Source organism: Mycteria americana, chromosome 2, assembly GCF_035582795.1.
Source record: "Mycteria americana isolate JAX WOST 10 ecotype Jacksonville Zoo and Gardens chromosome 2, USCA_MyAme_1.0, whole genome shotgun sequence".
In the NCBI taxonomy this organism is placed as follows: Eukaryota; Metazoa; Chordata; class Aves; order Ciconiiformes; family Ciconiidae; genus Mycteria; species Mycteria americana.
In genome coordinates this window covers 122810216-122831575 of record NC_134366.1, presented here as the reverse complement: position 1 = coordinate 122831575, position 21360 = coordinate 122810216, and the positions used below count along the sequence as shown (strand labels likewise).

The 21360-nt window shown below is 40.2% G+C and overlaps 1 protein-coding gene across 6 annotated transcripts in view; it reads right to left on the bottom strand.

Moving 5' to 3' along the window:
- The window catches only part of GREB1L (GREB1 like retinoic acid receptor coactivator), a 145777-nt gene that overhangs the window by 49703 nt on the left and 74714 nt on the right, over positions 1–21360 (bottom strand). For 2 of the 6 annotated variants that reach the window (XM_075494461.1, XM_075494460.1), the window contains exons 3-7: positions 17436–17607; positions 17024–17221; positions 8228–8404; positions 5307–5483; positions 3209–3346 (exon numbers count right to left, since the gene is read on the bottom strand). In XM_075494461.1, the coding sequence (XP_075350576.1) occupies positions 3209–3346; positions 5307–5483; positions 8228–8404; positions 17024–17221; positions 17436–17604 (859 nt within the window). In that variant the 5' untranslated portion in view covers positions 17605–17607. The remainder of the gene's footprint in view (positions 1–3208; positions 3347–5306; positions 5484–8227; positions 8405–17023; positions 17222–17435; positions 17608–21360) is intronic. The other 4 variants (XM_075494463.1, XM_075494462.1, XM_075494464.1 and 1 more) reach the window with 4 other exon arrangements.

The window sequence follows — 21360 nt, the reverse complement described above, 5'->3', positions numbered from 1 at the left end:
TATTTTGTATTCACATACACTCGAAACATATTTTAACCATAGAAAGGGCTATCTCATTGCTCCTCAAAATACCCCTGTGGGATAGGCAAGTAAACACAGCTATCCCATGTTACAGATGAGAAAGCTAAGGCAAACAGCTTACGTGACTTGCCCCCAGCAAGCGTAGGGAATAAGCACTGGAATAAGTTGCCTTAAAAAGGCTGTGGAATCTCTATCACCTGAGATTTTCAAGAACCAGTTATCGAACCTCTGTCAGACACAGCTGAACTTGACTTAGGGCAGAAAAAAATATCAAATACATAATCTCCTTACAGCACTACTGTCTATAAGCCTATGAAAAGTGTATGTCCATTTATAAGCTCTGGGTAATGAAGAGTATCTGAGCCCAAACTCGGCATGAATTAACAAACAACAACTCCTTAGAGCACTTTACCAAGGCTGAAAAATATTAGCCCTATTTTATAGATGGATAAACTGAAGAAGAAACCAATTCTAATACTTGCCCAGTATAAAACTGTAAATCAGAACTGATTCCAAACCTCTCAGCATGTAGGCCCCTACTTTAACATCAGGCATTTAATATCTGCGATTTACTTCAAGAAAAAAAAATCGACATTCAGATGCTGATACACAGACAAATCCAAATTCTTATAACTGGGGTGAAAGAATATTAACTCAGCATTTGTCCAGAAAGTAGTTTGCAACAAGTAGGCAAAGTAGGCTAAGTTCACCTACAGATGTCCTAGTAAAACAGCCAGGGAAAGAAAACAGAAGGCAAAGACCAACTTGATCTGCCAAATACATTCACCCTCAGGCCACACACCATTTGGCGAAGGAGGGTGGGGAGGAGAGTCTGCTTTGCCAGACGGAGTAACTGGGATGGGGAATGAACACAGAAGCCTCTGCTGCTGCTGCTCCACCAGAAAACCTTGTCCACGTTCACAGGAAATATGCTGAATGGCTAACAAAATAGACCACCAGGTCAGGGGCTTTGGAGGAAAACGCTGGTCTCATTAAATATGATGTAGCAAATATGCAGTGTTAAAGCTTTCCTCAAAGTAAGCTATCCAGAAGCTTTGAGGTTTTTCTTTCTTCTCTCTAGTTCTAATATATTTTCTTGAAATTTTATCTATGAACACAGATGTGGCTGGTACACATTTAAACATCACACTGGTACCCAAGCAGAACTTGTAGCCCTACCAGTTATTAAAATTCTTCATCTTTCTATTGTAAAACCCTGTTTCTAGTTGCTTAACACCCTTTTAACACCTGAATTGAAGTTTTCCCTCTTGTGTGTCTGCCTAAAACTGAATTTTTGATTCTGTTCAAGGTTTCAGCCATTTTTGCATTGCCAGTCGCCTCTCCTCTGCAACAGAACTGCATCTTCCCATGCTGTTTTGAAAGGGGAACCTGACACCTGACTGCAATGTCATGGCCACACCGCACTGTCAGCTTTCACTATGGTATTTCAAAATTCTCTTGTGCTCTAATTTCTGTCACGAAATTACCATTTCAGCGCAGTACCCTGTGTATGCCCATAACTGTCTACCTACAGGTGTCTTCTAGAACTTGGAGACTGAACTGCTCACTTACAAGGGCAGAGAACAGAAATATTTACACAACTTTAAAAGGAAAAAATGGGTATGATTTGGCAATAAAGTGAAAACAATTTCAGAAAGCAACTTGCTAATAAGTACTCCTGTTTTAAAACAGCCAAGAATTCAACTCGAAGTACAGCTATGCAGAGCCTAGGAGAGAAAAAGTCAGACCTCCATCATAGATGACACATGTCAGAATTCACGCCACCAAAAAAAGGTGCCCTCCCCCCTTCTCCCGGTCACAGGGGATTCATATGTATGCATGTGGCATTACCTTCACTAGAAGATAACAGTAGAAGGAGATGAAAAGGTTTTGACAACTGTGACCTAAGAGTACAAACAGTGACACACAGAAACACCAAGCAGACTGAAAATCACACTGAGTGATAAGGAGAAAGCAGTATATAAAAGGTGTATCTATTAACTTGGCAGGTACAATAGAAGACAAAGCTGTGTAAATATTGAATCACTTGTTTCAAATAAATATGTTCTCATGCATCTGCACAGTTCTCATGCCAGGATCTGGAAGCCAATGGATCATGCAATGAAATGCACATATTTAAACAACACACTCATTTCATTTTCACCAAAGCCTAAAGCATACAGCTTCCTAAACAGAGGCTGGGGTGACCACCTGGGGAAAGTGTCTCTGAACATACTGATCAGTGATTACAATTTCATAAGAATGCGTATGTTCAGCTTTCGTTTGTTATTCCTTTTTAACATACTTTCTAAGTGGAAGAAGTTATTTTAACAATCTTGTTTTTTCATCTGCATTTCATACTCCTCTAGAGAAATATATGTTCTGGTATATACATATCAATCAATTACAACAACTAACAGAAAGTTTTCTCCTGTTTTTAATTTTTCAAGAAATAGCACAAACAGACACAAAAACACGTGACAGCATAGATGAAGCTGCAGTAAAGCAATGAGAAAAAAAAGCTCAGAGAAAAGCACCTTGGCTATTTGCAATAAATTAATAAATAAACAAAATTAAGATGCTGCTACTTTGTCAGCCAATGTCCATTTGATTTTTATAGCTTCTCCTTGTTTAATATGTCATTAATAGCTTTCTAGAACAGTTATGAGATGCATGCTAGCTCAGATAACACAAAACCACTGTATGTGTTTGGGGAAATTGCTGTTCTAAGTACACCCTTGTGTGAAATAAAATTTAAATAAATAAATAAATAACCAAGCAAATAAATAAAAGCTGCCCCCCTAACCCCAAAAGAAGATTATTTTCCTTTTCAAGACAAATAACCTAGTCTATATACTAAGTAAACGCCTCCCTATAAATGTGTAATTCAAGTTTTTTGAGATCCACAAAAAATTAAATGAAACAAACACAGGGAGACACAAAATCAAATGAATCAAAAGATCTTTTAATACTTTTTAATCGACTATTCTTACGAGGACTGAGTTAACCTTCAGCCTCACCTGGGTCTTAATCTTTCACAAAGCAAATTTTGAAAGGCATCCTCCCTGCTGTAATCTATACATGGCTTGAGGTAAATACCCAGTTGTTTACAGCATCCCTGAACCAACAATATCTGAGGTAACTTACCACCCCCAATGGTTATCTTTATAGCACTTTCAGCTCCTACCTGTCTGAGTGAACCCTGATTTGTAGCCATTAGCTGATCCACCCTCTGGGGTCGTGGACGGTGACACCGAAGAATTTGGTTTAGCAGAGAGGCTAGCAGCAGATGATTGCCTGCTTCTACATTCTGCAAACGAAGCAGCTACAGTACATATTAACAAGGCCTGCCTTCCAGTAGGAAAGTTCAGCAACACGGTGGCGAAAGGTGACAAAATGTTAAAAGCATACATACAGCACGTACAACAAACAGCGGCAAATGGCAGCATTCAGCAAAAATACGGCTCTCACAGTTTAGTCAACTTTGTCTTCTAATTAAGAAAACCTCCCTGGGGGCCACTCAGAGGGCCAGGCAAATACAGACCAGATGCTGCAAAATGGCAAGAGCCCTCAGTTTGCAGCTTCCGAGAGATTTGAAGGTATTGGACATATCCCAGGAAACACTCAGCGACTTCTGTGGCACAACCTTTATACAAACCGTCATATGTTGCCCTTTAAAAGGAGAAATTGTGCTGAAACCCAGATTCTTAGTTTGCCTCCACAAAACCTTCAGGGAGATCTCAGCGCAGTGAGTGTCTGTCTGGATGAAAACTGAGTTGAGGGAGGAGAAAGTCACCTTAAAAATCACACATTAATCCATTTTTAAAACTGAGATCTAATCAGGTTTTGTTTGAAGAGAAGGGGGTGTTTAAAAGCATTTCTTTTCTTCTAATTAGACCTTTAATGTAAGTAAAAAGTGAAGGTTTACCAGATGGATGGGAGAAATATGGGGTTAGAGCCTATCAAAATAATACCCGTGAGGTCAATTCTTGGTTGATTTTCTAAACTTTCATGGGTGCTCAAAACGCTTGCAATCAGCATATAACCAAAAGCAACCCCAGTATCTGCCTCTTCCACACGTGTGTTACCCTTGACAGTGTTTACCAGGGCACACACTAACCCCAACTGCATGAGCATCAGGGAGGGGTGTCAGAAAAAGGATTCCAAAATTAAAATAAGGTTTCCTTTTTCTGTATTTGGAACTTCAAAAAGAGACTACCAAGTTAAATCTTTCTGTAGTTTTTGTGAAAAACGCTGCTGAAAAACACATCCACTCTAAAGCAGTAGTTAATTATACTTGTAACTGAGAAAAGCAGCTGAAGCCAGGATCCCTTTGAACCACTAACTGATACAGTACTATAATCACTCATACAGCTCGGTGATAACCATCTCTCTCTGGTGTCATGCTGCCGTTCACATGAGGATGTGACTCTTCAGATGCGTGTCAGTCCTCCTGTGGAGCTTCTCCTCTCCTCTCCTCACATCATCCTCTGGCAACAGGCACCAGATCAAACTCTGTCTTTACTGAGTGAGACCACAGCTGAGGAAGACAAGCAGTCTGCATATATACCAACTTAGTAGACAGAAAGTAGGTAAGCCATTCTCTCCTTGAGTCTTTGCATGGGTCTAGCTCCAGAAACGCCCATCCTCCAATAACAGACCCCATGGCTACCTTGCCTTGGGGTCACAAACGTCATCTCTTTAGCGCATAATAATATTGCACAGGCTGCTCCAGCAGAGGGTAAGCCCAAGTGTAAAACACACCGTAAATGGCAAGAGTATGCCAGATTTCTCCTCTTTCCCTGAGATCAGTGACCTGAGCTTTCTTAATCTTATGGCATGCTAGCTATCCTCAGGCATTAGACAGATTGAATTGCACCTGCTAAGATGAGTATCAGTGGAAAGCCAATGTTGGAGCCCTGGCTGTGAGTCATCTTGCTTCAGGCACAGAAAAGGATCAGCAGACTGAGCAACCTTATTTCTTCTACCAAGATGGCTGCACATCCCAAGAAGGGTAGATTTAGGGCTCCCACTGAAAGCATAGGGAGATTGAGGAAGACCATTTACGATTGCATGGTTACTATTAGGACTTAAATAAACCTCTTTGGCAAAATCCAGACTTCACTGAAATCAGTGGGAATTTTTCCTTCAAGTAGTAAAGAAATTAATCTTCCACAGTTACTTTTGAACGCACACATTTTCAACAGCAACTTTCAATTTTTCATTCAACGTCACACTAATATAAAAAAAAAAAAAACCCCTAAGTGAGTGGGCACCTTAATTACCTTTCCAGCAAATAAGGGGTCCCTTTGACAGTACACCTTGGGAGCTTCTTACTAGGTAGTACTTTAAGTGCTTCTGCTTCTTTGGCTGAGTGGTTAATTTCAGGTTGATATGATTAGAAAACTCTGTGAAATATCGAAATCCTCTTTCTCCACAGCCTATACAATTCCCAGAAAATCCTGGAAGAATGAAGCAGAAGGCATACACACAGATTAAATGACTTGTGCTACCTGCTAGGAATAAGGCCATTTTAACCTACCTGCACGTCCAGTTCAGAGCGACTGGAGGCCTCCAGCCAGACAGCTTCCGTAGATGCCCTGCTCAGCACACGCGTGTCAGGAAGCAGCCAAACACAGGCAGATTTTAGTCTTACCTTTTCTGAAACTCTTCCATCTTTCTACGTCATACTAACTTACACCAAAATCCTACCACAATTTTCTACTCTACACAGTGCAGAGAGGAACAACTACTTGGAGGGGGGAAGCTATGATGCCAGGTGAGGAAATTTCTATGAGGCTGCCAATTTTACTTCCACATTTCTACATTTAAAAGCACAGGATCCAAGCCACATGCTTCCCTCTCTCAAAACAGTGGCTAACCCATAGTAGCCACTACAACTTCATGTGGCTAAAATCAACCTTAATATCTAGCTAATTTTCTCTGAGACTCCTTATACAAGGCACTTTCCAAGTAAGCTGGACCTTACAGCTTGTTAAGGTCTTAAAAGCAATCATTTAATGTCAAGATTGTCATGACAAAAGTTAGGAGTGCTTCAGAATGTTTTTTTAAAACCTACAACTTTTCATGGAAGTAACATATTTAAGAATAAGGGCAGAAGACTGCTTTTCTGCAATGTTTCCAACGTGGTTTCACAGAAGGGCTGAAATTTTGAGTTGAGGTCTGGAAGACAGGGTCCAGACTGAGGATTATATGCACCCTTTTTTCCAGTGCCATTCAAAACTATGTTAATGGCAATGTTGCACACAGACAGCAGCGGTCTAACACCTGCTAGAACAAAGCACAGGGCATGTTCTGAAATGGGCCTGCCTTAAAATCCTTATTTGAATAAGCCCTCTATTATCTAATGCTGAACAATTAAACTCCTCTGACTTATTTGCCACTCCACTTATCTCTGAATAACTTTCAAGCCTTAGTGAAAGAATATTTTATATTCTTTCTGGAGCATCAGTAATGATTTATAATAGTGTGGGCTGATGATTACAGAACAGAAATGCTTTAACTTTCTTTCTTTCCATTTACTAATCAGTTCAAGATCTATAATAGAACCAATTTCTCATGCCCACTAGTATCATTATTTTCCACAATGCCAAGCACCTTGGAGAAGACTGGTTGCTACACTCACCTATCAGCCAAATTTATAGTTTTATGAAAAAGATATTGTCTTTTTGATGAAATACATTTTCCATAAAACTCTTATAATTAGGCCATTGTCTTTAGCCATACTGTGCCTCATTATCATCTTTTAGCATCATGTTGCTGAGGATGCCAAGAAGTAGATTTCTTCATCCTGTTTCTCCTGGGACTGAATCAGTCTTTCCCTTCTCCCTTACAACCTACATGAACTATTGGTGCATCTCCATAGTTGTCAGAAACAGTCATCAGGGTCTCACAGAGCTAGCAAGTCAATTCTTTGCTCATAGGTACCAGTTACACAGGCCTAGAGGCATTTCAATATCTAACATCAGCAATGCCAGAGCAGAGTTGTGAGTCACTAGACTCATTATCAAACGAGATCAGAGATGATAGATGGATAACAAAGCGGGGGCGGGGGGGAAGGCTTACCAACAAAGACAAGTAGTACCACATTTAATCAGACTAAACACCATCTGTCTGTCTATCAGATAGTTCTTATTGATCAGCTCCTGACACTTCCCCTGCTCAGTGGGGGAGCAGCTCCTCTGAGGATGGCAGGATACACCAGAGTACCCCACGATCCCACGCCCCCACCCGTACCCAGCAAGGGCACATCACACCACAGCTCCCATATAACTCAGGCCAGTGGGATTTCTGCCTTAGGTCCAAAGGTTTACAGTGTGTAGTAGCATATTAAATGGGTTTAAGAGAGAAATAACATTGAAGTACAAAAAGGAAGCGTTTTCAATAGGTATGCAAAATATTGCTAGTCTGGACCAGAATTTAAACACTGCGGTTAAATCAGGGTATTTATGCTTTACTGTAATTTCTTCCCTGTTGAAAGGTCTTTCTGAATATATTCTAGGCAGCACAATGACTGGATGGAGAAATGAGAGAGTAAATTCAAAACAGGCTAAAGGAGCCAAAATACATTAAATCACTTTTACTAGCCTGTTAAAATGTGTACCAGTTGTGAGCGAGGCAGGAAATCTAGGTGCTCATACACCTGTCTTCAATCACCAAGAAGCATTTTTATATTGAAATTTTAAAGCTCATAAACATAACCAATTATAATGTAAATGTTTTTTTTCCCCTATGTATTAGATTTTGAGAGGCAAACTGCCCTCAGAGCTCCTATTGAAAACAATGTTCCTGGTGGAGCCAAGGGCAGAATTTGTCCCTTAATCCACAGAAAAATAGATAGCTCATCTTCTACAGTTGCATGAGCATATTTCTTCTTAAATGAAAATGCTGTAAGCATCAGTAGAGATAGAGTATGTGAATAGTTCACATTTAGAATGCCAGGGCTGCAACCGACTTATGCCCACACAGAAACCACCGAGCTTCGATTGTGGTTAATTGTGGAATCAGGGACTTGTTTTAAAATGGGCTTTTAAGGCAGGTTCAGCTACACATTTAATTTAATAAAAACAAGCCTGTCCTCAACATATTTCTAATAGAAGGTCATTAGCTGAAATGACTTTAGATAATTTTGAACTGACCTTTTTCTCTGAATTATTATGGCACAAAGAAAAAAAAAATCTCTTACCTAAAAGTGCATTTTTTCCATGATCATCTGGCAAAAACCGCTTGTCAACAGCGCAGACTAGAATGTGCTCAGGAAGGTTGGGAGATTTGGCTCCTACTAACAGGAAGCCTGCTGGGATATCAATTTGCTCCATGCACAGAGACACTAACCGTAAATCCTTGCCTGCTTGACAAAAACCTACAAAACAAACCAAAACAAATGACAAATCTTCAAAAGATTTTGTTTAATTTTCTTCTTTTTATCAGTTCCAAAAGCAAATGGGGCTTCACAACTTGACGCTGTAACTGGGGGGTTTAATATATCCTTTTCAAGGGAAATAGAGGAAATGGAGATAGCATCTCATGAGATCCACTAGCTCAGGGTTTCAGAGACAATAGATAAACATTATTTTAAAGAGATCCGGAACACATTCAGGCAGAGAAGAGAAGTAAGTCTCTAAAGACTAGATATCAAATGGCTCAGAAACTCAATTTTTCTAAAACATTCAAAATAAGAAGTAAAGTTTGTGATTTTGTAACAGAAAACAGCTCCTAAAACATCCCAAAGAATATTTTTTCTTTACCAAATTTTAGTTCACAGTCTTTCCAAGAGAACCAGTGTTTTCTTTGTTGCGTGTAATAGGCTGGCACTGGTACATAAACATCACTAAGTAATACAAAGGAATGATAAAAATTGATGACTGAAGTTTGGTACTGACTACTAAAGGAAAAATATTTTAAAATCTAATTTTTAACTTGTCTATACATTTTAGGAATTCCAGCAAGCAAGAGATTAATTCACTGCTTTTAGAGACGTACAGCATGTTTTCTGTAAGTCTCCAACTGAATCTCTTGAAGTCTCAATGAACCGCATGACTTCAAGTCTCAAATTAGTTTTCTTCCCACCCAAATACACATACGCACACAAAATAAGAACATAACACAGTCAGTGCAGGGCTAAAGCCAGCAGCAGAAGTGGGCAAAACCGGGGACTGGAGCGAGCTTCTGGTGTTCCACGTCCTGCAGTGAGCAGGCGGTAGGCTGGGACACACAAAAAAGCACAACAGGGCAGCCTGGAGCTGTGGCCGGGCACCGCAGCAGGGCCCTTGTGAGCTCAGGACTCACGGGGAGCTTGGCAGCCACCCACCAAGCAGCCACGGTGGGGATTTTCAAAAGGTTGGACGGGACAGCTTCGGGAACTTTGAATCACAGAGCAATTACGGGACCTCTGGAGGCCCATCTGGTCCAACCTTTTGCTCATACCAAAACCAACTTCAAAGTTAAATTCTTTTGACTAAGTAAATTGGCAACATTCAAAGACTCTGCCATTAGCTTCAGCACTGGACTTACAGGGGTCACAATCACCCGTCACTTTTTAGTACAGCTCCATCATATTATTTTTCTTGAGCAACTTCTACTTTCAAGCAAGGAAATGGCAGGTGTGAGAGAAAGCAACAGTCGTGTGGCTTCCTCCACAGGAAAGGATATGGTCACACTGGGCTTTCCGATTTCCCTTAGGCAGTAGTCATGAAAGCACTACCAAGTTTTATTAAGAACCAGACTATTATGTTGTGTTCTCCTCCAATTCTCACTTCTCCAGCTGCAAGATCAGTGCTACAGTCTGGCCTCACACCTCTCCCAGCAGCAGCTGGTGGGAACCCCCCTATTTCAGGATGTCCAAACACATCACACATTTATCCATTGACCATCTCTCTTTCACTACAGCCATAGAAATACCACAACATAGACAACACATGCATGCATCGGCATGAATCAACGTTTCAAAAGAAAGAAAACAAAAATCATAATGCGTCCTGTTTTAATATTATTGTTAAAAACAAATATATCAAACTAAATTTGAAATTATTGTAATATCTAGCAAGACTTCAGCTATTAATGTATATTATTTACAGTTAATTTAAAATATTATTCAAGTATGCCACAGTTGTTACAGAAATTGTAAAGAAAAGTCAAACCACTGGAGAAAGACACTGACTAAGCATCTGGTAGCACAATGTGATCACAGCTTAACCAACAGCCACCTCAGCCATTATTAATATCTGTGTCTGCACTCTTACCTACTCCGCTAAAACCCATAGCTTAAAACTTCAGCAAAGACAGTGAAAGCTAATGTTGTTTTTGTTTTTATCTCAGAACTGTACCAGGCAAAGAGCATGCGCAAAGTGGAATGCACAGAGTCAGCTAGCATGAACTTTCTGGCAAGCAGCAGCTTGCTGAAAACAGGGTCCAGCACAGGTTCAGTCTTGTGCCTACACCCACATCTGCTGAACCAGTTCTTGGCTGAATTGTTTCTTCAGTTATTCAATCAGCTCAGTTCCAGCAGCAGCTCACTTGAGCTGAAAGCTAGCTTGGATTCACCCTTCACACACGCCTTCTTGCAGCCAATGAATTAAAATGAAGTGCCTAAAGTTTTTATTTATAAATCAGTGGATTTTAGTGATAACTTACCAACAAGAAGGAACCTATGTTTGAGGGGAAAAGCATTAAACCCGCATACTTAAAGCAAAATTTATTCTTTTCTGTTTAGATGCAATTTGATTTTAGTACATTAAACTCTTTTTAAGGCGTATTCCTTAGAAACATATTGATCCTAATCAAATGGAAGGCTAGGTACCAGGCTAAGTATTATCTAGACTTTTCAATGTAATTTAGAAAGAAACAGTTGCAGATAAACATAGGAACAAAACTCCCTTACATTCAAAATAGAATTTGCTTATTCAAATGTTTATGGAATTTGGGTACTATGTCCAGAATTTTCAAAACCGGCCTTAAATATTTAGGCATTCAGTGAAATCTGAGTAGTTGACGTGCTTAGAAAATACCACTCTACATCTAGATTTAAAATAGAAAAACTACCCACTGCTGACAATGTGGGCAAACAGGAAATCTGTAGATAAGGATTATGAAACAGCAAGTGTGGTAAGACTTCAAGACAGATTTAAACCTGTGCTTTTACACAATTATTCTTTAGCCTTGTCACTACCTAAAAATTTTCAGAAAATGCCCAGAAGCACAAACAGTGACTAAAAAGAGGCTTTTGAATTAACTGTTAGTAATAGCAATACTATGACACCAAAGAAAACAGGATTTTGGTTGTCAGTGTTGTTAACAGTTATGTTTCAATATAGACTTGCTTTCAGAAGGAGCACACGACATTGAGAGAGCTGAAGATCACATGAGAAACTTAGAGCCTCTTTGGATGCTTGAGGGTTTTGATGTCCTAGTGAGATGAAGCAATGCTCCAGCACTGCACAACATCTGAGATGGAAGCAAAGACTCTGCTATCATCCAGGCTAGGAGCAAAACAACTTCAGCTACACTTTAAGCAGCTGCACATCACCATTCTGCATGAGTCCCCAGGGGAGACGGTGCAGGAAAACCCTAAGGAAACCCACCACAATATCTTAACAAGTTTATAAGCATTACTTGGTAACATCTTAGAGTACCCATTGAAACAAACTGATGTATCTAAGTCTGCTATCGCAGGCAATAGCAGCCTCTTACCTGAGAGACTGTTGATCTGAATATAGTTAATATTTCTCACCATTTAGGATATGTAGGACTGTACTGTAGAAATGCTGCATCCTGCCTAATCTGCAAACAATACCTAAGATTTACCCCTGTATCATATTTTACTCCACCCAAAGTGCTCTCAGATCCCTTCCGTGTTCCCCTTTTTCCTCCTTGCACAATCTCCTCCGGCATCCTCCTCTGCTTTGGTTGGCGACATCTCTGCATCAGAGGTATGTATGTGTAGACTGGCTGGCCAGCGCAAGCCTCTGCAATGTTCAGGCTATGTAAGAGGAGAGCTATAATTACTTTTCTGCCCCGGGGGACATTAGTTTGGGGACACCGATGTCATCCAACCAGCTCCTGAACTTCACAAATCTTGCTGAAATTCAGTACCTTTAAGATCTCTACCTCTCTGCCGGAAGGAGCAGAAAGCAGCTACCAGCTTCCCGACAGATGGGCAGCAGAGCTCACAGGCCACTGCCAAAACCTCGTTTTCTGAGGGAGCGAGACAAGTAACAGGGCTGACACTAAAAGGTTTCCTTTGGGTCCCCTTCTGCAGGGGGGAAAGGGATCCCGATGGGTGTGCAGCAAGAAAGGGCAGCACAGACAGATGCTCAGAGCCTCCCGGGGCCCTTCTCTTGTTTATTCAACAGCTGCAACAGGAGACCCAGGGAGGGCTGCGGAGCTTGGCCAGGTACAGCTGGGGCTCACTTCGACCAGGAGATATGGAAAGAATGCAAATCTGCTTCTGTGCAGTAAAAGTCTTGAATTTTCCTTCAAACACAAGCAGATGGTATGTTCAAGAGCCCTTCATTATCCTTCTTTCCTTTGGCTTTTGGGGCTGCAAATCACTCTTCGAGTTTTAAGTTCCTGCTGCTTTTTTAAACTGAATGAGAAAATTCCATGTGAGAAATGTTAATTTGGAAGCAAGTAACTGACTGTGGGGAGAGGAAGGAGAGATTAACCCCTTTCTCTGCTATAGTTATATAAATAAAATTGTATTTTTCTAACTAGCAAGCAACACAGAGACCCCAAACCTTTTTTTTTCCTCTGTTTTGCATGATTTTGCATTGATATTTAATTATCTGTGAGAGATAACCATTTCCACATTAGGAAAGGCAAGACATGATGTCTCTGTACAAGCAGAACTCGTACTGCCCATATTTAAGATTTAGAACATGCAAAATCCATTTACATTTCATAGCTATTAAGTTATAATTGAGTTTGCACCTAAATTTCTATGTCAAGCAGCACAAACACATACAACTCTTAAGAAAAAAGAATGGCCCTTCAGTGTCACATTTACCTATGTACCTTTTATGGACATCTAAGTATGAAGAGGAGAAAACCCATGAGCCACTAAAACAAACCAGCTTCCCTTTGTGAAATTGTTTATCAATGTGTAATTATAAGAAGTAAAAGCACACAGCTGAGCTGTTCCATTAAAAAAATCATCTTCCCACAGGATCTCAGCTTTGTTTTAAATAAAGAACAGGCATTTATATTCTGATTAAAGATTTGCAAATACCAAGAGCAGTCACAAAAAAGAATAATGAATAGCTTTTACAGACAATATCTGCATTTCTTTGAAAGAAAATTCATTAGTTTTTGGTTCTGAGAAGCACATTTGCATTCTCCAGCATCACTTTATTTAAATTAATCCAGTCCCATCTTCCTGAAAATGAAACTGTATCCCCACAACTGTCAAAACCTAGAAGTGCTGGAATCTTCTTAAAAATGAAATTTGTATATATTTTCCCTTTCCTCACCAGTAACAAGAAGTAGTTTCAATGTGGGGTACCAGCCCCTTGTTGTACTGCAATAAATGGGGTATATGCATAAGGAATTAGCTTCCAAGAATTACATATGAATTACGGTCACTGTCACTTGCTATTGTAACTTCACAGTAACTGATCAGGTGTTAAGTACCTGCTTACCTAATTGCTTCTGAAACTACCTTGGCCCTTCTTTAAGCATCAGGTAAATTGAGGATTTACTAACAAAAGAAAGGTGCTACTATTGTGTTTCCCACAGCTTGCATAAAATGCTACTCCACAAATCAGAAATAGCCTCTTTTCAAGCCACAGCAAATAAGTGGTTCAGAACAGCTTCTTGTATTATTTTGTTGCATATTTGAGGTACCTGTATGAAAACAAAGACCTTATTTTCATGGAACAGGTAAGTTAGTTACAACAGTTTGTGCTGAGCAGAAAAAAACCCAAACCCTGAAAATAAGTGAATCCCCCAAATACCATTATTCTTGATTACAAAGTCTTTACTTTTATGACTAATAGTAAGGACCAATGGCAAATGCATTTGCCATTTCCAATGGGCTCACAGGATAGTTAAGGGATCTAATATTATGGCCGGTTAAGAAGGAACACCCAACAAACTGTCACTTGTGAGGCACTTATTTTTTTAACTGATGAATAAAGGCATTAAGTTCTACTTTCTGCACCCATGTGACTGACAACTCAGCCATCTGAATAAAAGAACAAGTCACCACAGAAAATAATATGATGGTTATGGCATAAATCCTGAATTCAGGAAAAGCAAACAGCACAAATACCTTAAAAGGGAAAACGATTTCACCCCATCTGTGCTAAAAGGCAGGAGATGGGTTTGACAGCTAGCAGAGCTATGAACTGCAGGTTCTAGTACCAAGATTTTGCTCTTGGATAAGCAATTAAATACATGCTTAGTTTAAAGCATCCAAACACTTACAGTGACTTCAATTAGTCTATCAGTATTATTTAACATTTTCCTAATGTTATTTATCTTTGTAATTAAATAACTAAGATAAGGGATGTAAACAATGGCAGCGATCCTGTCTTACATCTCTGGAAGGGCATATTCATGAGATGAAAGATGAGCTATCAGATTAATATCTTGCTGAGACACAGTCTGCAGCATGAATGTTTGGGAACCTGGGTGTTTTAAACACTTATGTAAAACTGTCCTAACACATCATTAGCAGTATTTTAAAAAATGTATTTTCCTTTCCTTTTCCAGACACAAAACCACTGCTCTCTTAAGTTAGCTCCTTGAGAACAACGTTGAAGACGGAGACAGATTTTGTAAATTCAGAATGGTAAACTTGACAAAGACTAATGAACAATCCTAAAATTCTGTGGATGTAACATAGGAAACTTTATTCTAGGGTGCTCTGATCATAAAAGACTTCTAGATAAAAATCAAAACACAGAACTGTCCCTGGAAGGTCATCTTTTCCCAGGACATACTAAAAAGCATAATATTACATATATACACGAGCATATAATTACATGTATTATGTAACTATAGCATAACTAGGCATAACCTTGTGACATGCAATATGCAGCCACAGCACAGAGGTCTGCATTGCAGTGAGTGCTTGACAGCCGAGCACCTCCTTGCAGTGCCACGTCGGGCAGGGCAGCCTTATGAAGCAATCCTGAGCAGAGGCGGCAAAGGCACTGGCGAACATGGAACAGTTTGCACGTGGATGAAAGGTCACCTCTCCGAGTAAAGACATGGACATTTAATTGGAAACTAACAACTAACATTTCTGTCTGGGTGTGCAAGGGCAACCAGGGATCACCAGAACGTGTGAGTGAGAAAGATCTCTTGATGTCATATAAAAAGCTCTTTCACAGTCGAATGAATGGTGGCCTTGGAGCCAGATAAGGTTTTGAGCCCTACTCCTGCCACTGGCAGGCTGGTCCATAACCGTGTCACCAATAGTTAAAGAATCCTAAACCTTTAACCTGAATGCATTCACAACCATTTATGCATCCATTACACTTCCACAGGCCCCTGTTGGCATGACCAGCTCTTCTCCCTCCTTAGTGTTTTATCCTTGATATATTTAGAAGGTGTAAGCATACACCATCTCAGCTTTTGTCCTGGTAGGCAAAGAGCCTCATTAGATAGAACTCCTTCCTCTTACCATCCTATTGGTTCTCCTCTGCATTCTGCCCAGTTTATTTTACATTTCTTTAACAGAAGTGATCAGAACTGCTCCTGCTCTCCACAGGAGATTTTGCAGCCTTCACTGATACTTGTCCTCAACTGAGAATACTTTCCTAGGAATATATTGTTTTATACTTTCTCCTCCTCTGCTCCTACCAATTTACAAGCCTCCAAAGGACAGCACACACAATTCTGTGTGAATAACAAATTCTCCCAAGAATATTCCCCAGCTTCCCACAGCAGCCAGACTTTCTATTCTTTGTATTACAGGGAACTGGAAGTACATTGTTATGGAGAGTAAACATGCTTATATAAGCTGCATTCAGAAGGGGTAAAAGCAAAAACATCAACATTTGCCACCAATTACCCCCCAAAATGTCAAAGGATTACCAGTCACTAGTGCTTACTTCTATCACTGCATATAAGCATACACTATAAGAAGGTACAAAACCATTCTACAAATTACAACTTTTTATGACCTCTGCACAAGGAAGCCCATAATTTAGGAAGACACTGAATAAAATGTCAAGAATGGGTTTTTGACCTCGTGGGAAGGGTTGTTTGTTTCCAAGGGTTTGAGGGGGATGGGAGCTCTTTTTAAGAGAAGCATATCTAATAAATATGAATAGATCTTCCTTCTTTAAGGAAGTTAAATCTTCAGAATAGCACAATTGTGAGATAAGATGAACCAGTTAACATCAAGTTTACTTGGTCCAAGAGGTATATTCATAATAATCTGACCCTTTCTTTAACATATTTAAAAACAAACAAAAATAGTACTGTCAACAACTTTGCTTATCTAGAACAACAATGAGGACAGCTCAGGGTAAACTAGCAATGGCCAGCAGGCAGGTGGCAAAGACAAAACAGACAAGCTTCCAGTACTATCCCTCTTATCCCCTTGGCAGCAGAAGGAACACCAAGTCTCTTCTCCATTTTCTCTCTCCAAACTCTTCCTTCTGCCCATGGAAGCAACTAAATCCAACTTTGCCAATGTTTCTGAGAATAATTAGGGATAGACTGAGGATCAGCCATACTGACGCTGACTTACGCAACTTCTCTGAGGACAGTAAACCAATGACGACCAAAGAAAATAAGGGGCTTTCAGAAACTAATAAAGTGCCACAGCAAGTCTTAGACCCTGCTTTCAAATAATACATTACCTTTTATGTCCTGAAACAAGTCCTCTTATTCCGTATTTTCTCAGATTTAAGGCTTTGACTATAAACTGTATTTCCAGACTTTCTAGCTCAAGAGTTTCTAACTGTAGAGACTATGCATTATACTGAGAATTAGTTGTAAAGATCACACATGTAAAAGAATGGACACCAACCATCAGTAGTGCAAGACCCTTCCGGGGCAGGTTTTTGTGAATATGGGATTGGTGGACTACTTGAATCTGACATGTCTTCATCCTCCTCTTCATCTTCCATTTCATTAACAGTTTGGCTCGTAGAAAAGTCCAGGTTTCCATTTTGTGAATAGCGGTGTACTAACTCTTTATCCAACTCTTCTACCTTTGGCTTCACATCTGAGCAAGAATAAAAAATAAAATAAACTTTTCACCAGTACTTGCATTTATCCCCTTTTAAAATAACCAGCACGCCATTCTTTCTCCTTACTGAGGCCCAAGATTCAGATTTTGTGTCACACAATGAACTGCTGTGTGGCTTTTTAGGTTTTTTTAATGAAACATATCCCACCCTTTTCTCACACAGAAAAACAACAATTGAAATGTGCCATACTTTCATGGTTACCTTCCGGCAAGAAAGGAGGCTGGTCAGGATCCAGGTACAGCTGTGAGAAGATTGGACGTGGGACAACACTGCTACATCTCAGAGAAGCTTCTATAGAGTTATGAAGAGCTTCTTCAAAACGGGCAGATTTTAGTTGCCCTGCATATGAATTCCCCATGATCTGAAAACACAAAGAAAACATCTGATAAGGGGATGGTAAAATGCATATGCAGACCATTTACAAATTAAGAGTGAGGTCTTCTTAACGTTCACCATGACAGTGATATAAACTTAGCAAGAAAGTATGCTATGAAAATAACACCTCTAACTAGTACTACACGTTCACATTTCTCTCTCAGTCTGGTAGACTGTGTCCTCTTGTTTCAATAACAGCTTTTAGCACATTTCCAACATACTGCTTTGTGTCTTCTGCATACATGGCCTCTCAACAGCCTCAAGAACCTGCCTGGTGTAGAATTTAATGAAGAGTAGATAAAATGATTATCACTGTATTTTTTAGGATTTTCAGAGTAGACTACAGAAGGGTACCTAACAGAAAATTAAAAATGTCAAGTCTGGCTTCATCACTGGTTGTCTAACTGTGTTAACATAATTTTACTTGTCAGTGTGCCATCATTTGCAGAGAAATAATACATAGAGACATCCAATAACTTGAATTTTTGCTCTTGCTAATAGGAACTGAAGTTATCCGGAAGGTCAGTTCTCTGTCTTTTCAGGGTCTTCACCTCTTATCTTCAATGTAACACTATGATTTACATGTAGTCTGATCCACATAATTCAAATTGTCTAATCATCCTACTACAACAGAAGATGTAAGTAAAAAAAGAAATAAATAACATCCAAACCATACACAGCAAATGCTGTGAAAAGTTTTTATTTTAAACTATGCTTTACACCAGTATAGTGATAACAATCATTTAAATATCTGCTTTGACAATTAACATTTATAACAATGAAGAATTTATGAACTTCATGAAATATTCAAGCACAAACAGACCATTACTTCTCCTTGGGTGACATTATACAGGCCACAGCCTGTTATATTTGTGCCACCCACATTAGGATACAAACTCTCAAATGTAAACATTTAGTAGCAGGATGGCCATGGAAGTTTTACGCTGAGGAAGACTCACGGAAACACGACATTTTCACTTTGCTGGATCATTATACCATATTTCATTTGTTCCAAAGAAACAGCAATCTAACATTTTCCAATATTCTGAATGCAAGACTACATTTTTCAGAGAATTTTATTTCAACAGAGATAACTTTTCCCCAGTTAAATCAATAGATAGAAAAGTACAAAACCTTATAACGTTATCTTTGCACTTCCCTTCACTAGATGTCACCTAGCCCTATGACCAGGAAGAGACCTTGGCCAAGAAGATAAGTTGGCAGTTAGAAAACCTACAGTTCCACTCCTGCTTTACCACTGGGTTGCTCAGGGTCCTCAGGGCCACCTGTAAAAGAGCAATAATGATGACAGCCACTTAAAGCAGCATTCGAGATCTGCTGGTGTAGACTAATATCTAAGCGCTAAATATTACTATAATACTGGAATACATAGGTATGAAGCTTAACTAATTACTCACCTCCAACCTGGGAGAGAGGCTCAGTTCCAGGTTCGCTTAGAGACTTTATAAAACTTTTGGCAAAGAATTCTACATCTGTGACTTAAACCTGCTTTTACTAAATTTTGGGGCAACAGCATTTCCCTACCCCAACCGGAGACAATATAGAGATAAATGCAATTTCTGAATGTTACACATTCAGGTATTTCAGCAATAAAATATTTAAGATGAGTATATTTTCTTTTTCATTCTGTAAGTTTTCATTAAATTTGGAATGGCAGGGAGTGTGTACAAACACGCAACTGTAAAGTGAATTAGGGAAAAAGTGACGCTGAAGCATGATTAAGGTTGCAGTACATGAAATCCTGTCAGGTGCCTTTGAACAAAGAATTGATGAAAAATAGCTAAGTGACTGAAATCCTGGTTTTACCGAAATCAGTGATGATACTTTCATAAGTATCAGTGAAATCATGAAAAACTATTATATCATTAAATTGCATACCATAAAATTTCATTTCTGTGCTGTGGAATTTTATGTCAGGTACAATATGCTTAAGGTAGGATTTCAGGAATGTATTCAAATGAAAAGACTTTAGTTAAAATACCATAATAAAAATGAATCAATCTTTAAGAATCAGAAAATTTGCAATTCCCACAGCACATCATCTGCCTGAAGTCTGCTCATCCTCCGTGTTTTCTACAATCTGTATGTTGCATACAATCTATACCAACTATTTTCATTTTGATGGGAAACTATTAATAAAATATAGTACGCACACAGCAAAAATGCTGGCCAGCCAAGCCTATTTAATTTGCCTCCCTGGAATCTATACAAAGAGACCTGCTTGCGGATGGCGATTGCCATGGATTTACCTGAGAAGGTTGGTTAACATTACCGGAGGACATTTCTAGCTTGCCGAGAGAAAACAAGATTGCAGTTGGAAACCCCAAGTAAAGGAAAGCTTAGGAACCGCAACTTGTGTGAGCACCGGTCTCTGCAGCATGGAAGCGGAGCAGGATGAAGGCTCGCCGGGGGATGCGTTTGTGCAAGATGGGACAGGCGGAGGTACCAGAGGGCAGAGTGGGCTGTGGCGGGGGAAGCTGGGAGCCCCGGAGACCAGCACCAGGGAGCCAGCACTGGGCAGCTGATTTCCTAACACCGCCCGAGGCCATTAGGACAGCTGGGCCTCATTTGGAGTTCAAGGGAGCTGAGGGGGGAGAGCAGGGGCGGGAGGAGCAGGAGGCTCTCCCTCTGCAGGGGAGAGGAGCTGGTGAGACCCTCTGACAGCGAGCTGGTGGCCGGTTCGGGTGTGCCATCCTGATCCAGCCTGCCCAAAAGCCAGGAGCACCAATTCAAGGTATTAATGCCTTAGTGTTTCTGCTTTTGATTCTACCCCTAAACGCCTGGCGCAATTAGAAAGCGCTTCGTTTTCCTCCTCCCAGTGTACATGGGTGGCAGCTCCCAGTGAGGCACCACAGCAGCGGCAGAGGCGGCGGCAGGAGCACAGCGTGCTTTTAACGTCCTCGTGTGTGCGGAGGGGAGGTGAGGAGGCAGCAAAGAGACTGGAGGAAAGATAAATTGGTGGAATTTGAAGGGAAGGAAAAAAGAGGAAGAAAACATTTCTGTCATTAAGACAGGTTCCTGCCATATCTGCATTTAAATGTGACCAAAACCAATGATTTAACGTGACTAAATTAATGCTCATTGTTAAAAACAGTTATCCAAATAATATGTCTGTCCTACATTCCTGTATGAGGCCTTTTGGTGAAAATCAATCAAACAAAAAAAAAGCCCTGTTGCTTTCTAGAGCGAAATTAAGGCCAGCATTCCCTAAAATTCTGCACATCCAATGTAGCGTCAGTGAGCTCGGGGATGTGGGAAAGACGGTCCCAGGCTGAGCGCAGTTGAGAATATCTGACACAGTGTCTGAGAGAAAATGGAGCTGGACTTGACTGAGGAGTTCCTCCCTGATCTCACACGCCTGTTTTTCTCCTGTCAACACTGATACATCAGTGCTCACCCTCACACCCGCTGTCCTGTATCCAGCCACGCTGCACCGAACTACACTGGAGCCTACTTGGCTGCACCGAGAGGTTTCTAATGGGCAGGAGGTTTGATTTGGGGGTAACTAATTCTGTCCATATCTACATGTGCACTAATTGCAGCTAGCTCAGCACAGAGCTGGTTAGATTCCCAGCAACAAGCAATTTGCACATCTGTGATACAGTATTCCATCCCTCATCTTTCCTTTTACCTGCACCACTGGATACCAGTGTAATTCGTAAGTTGCCTACTTCTCTTAGCATCTTTTTGAGCTCTGTTTTGGACTGGACTCTGCAGG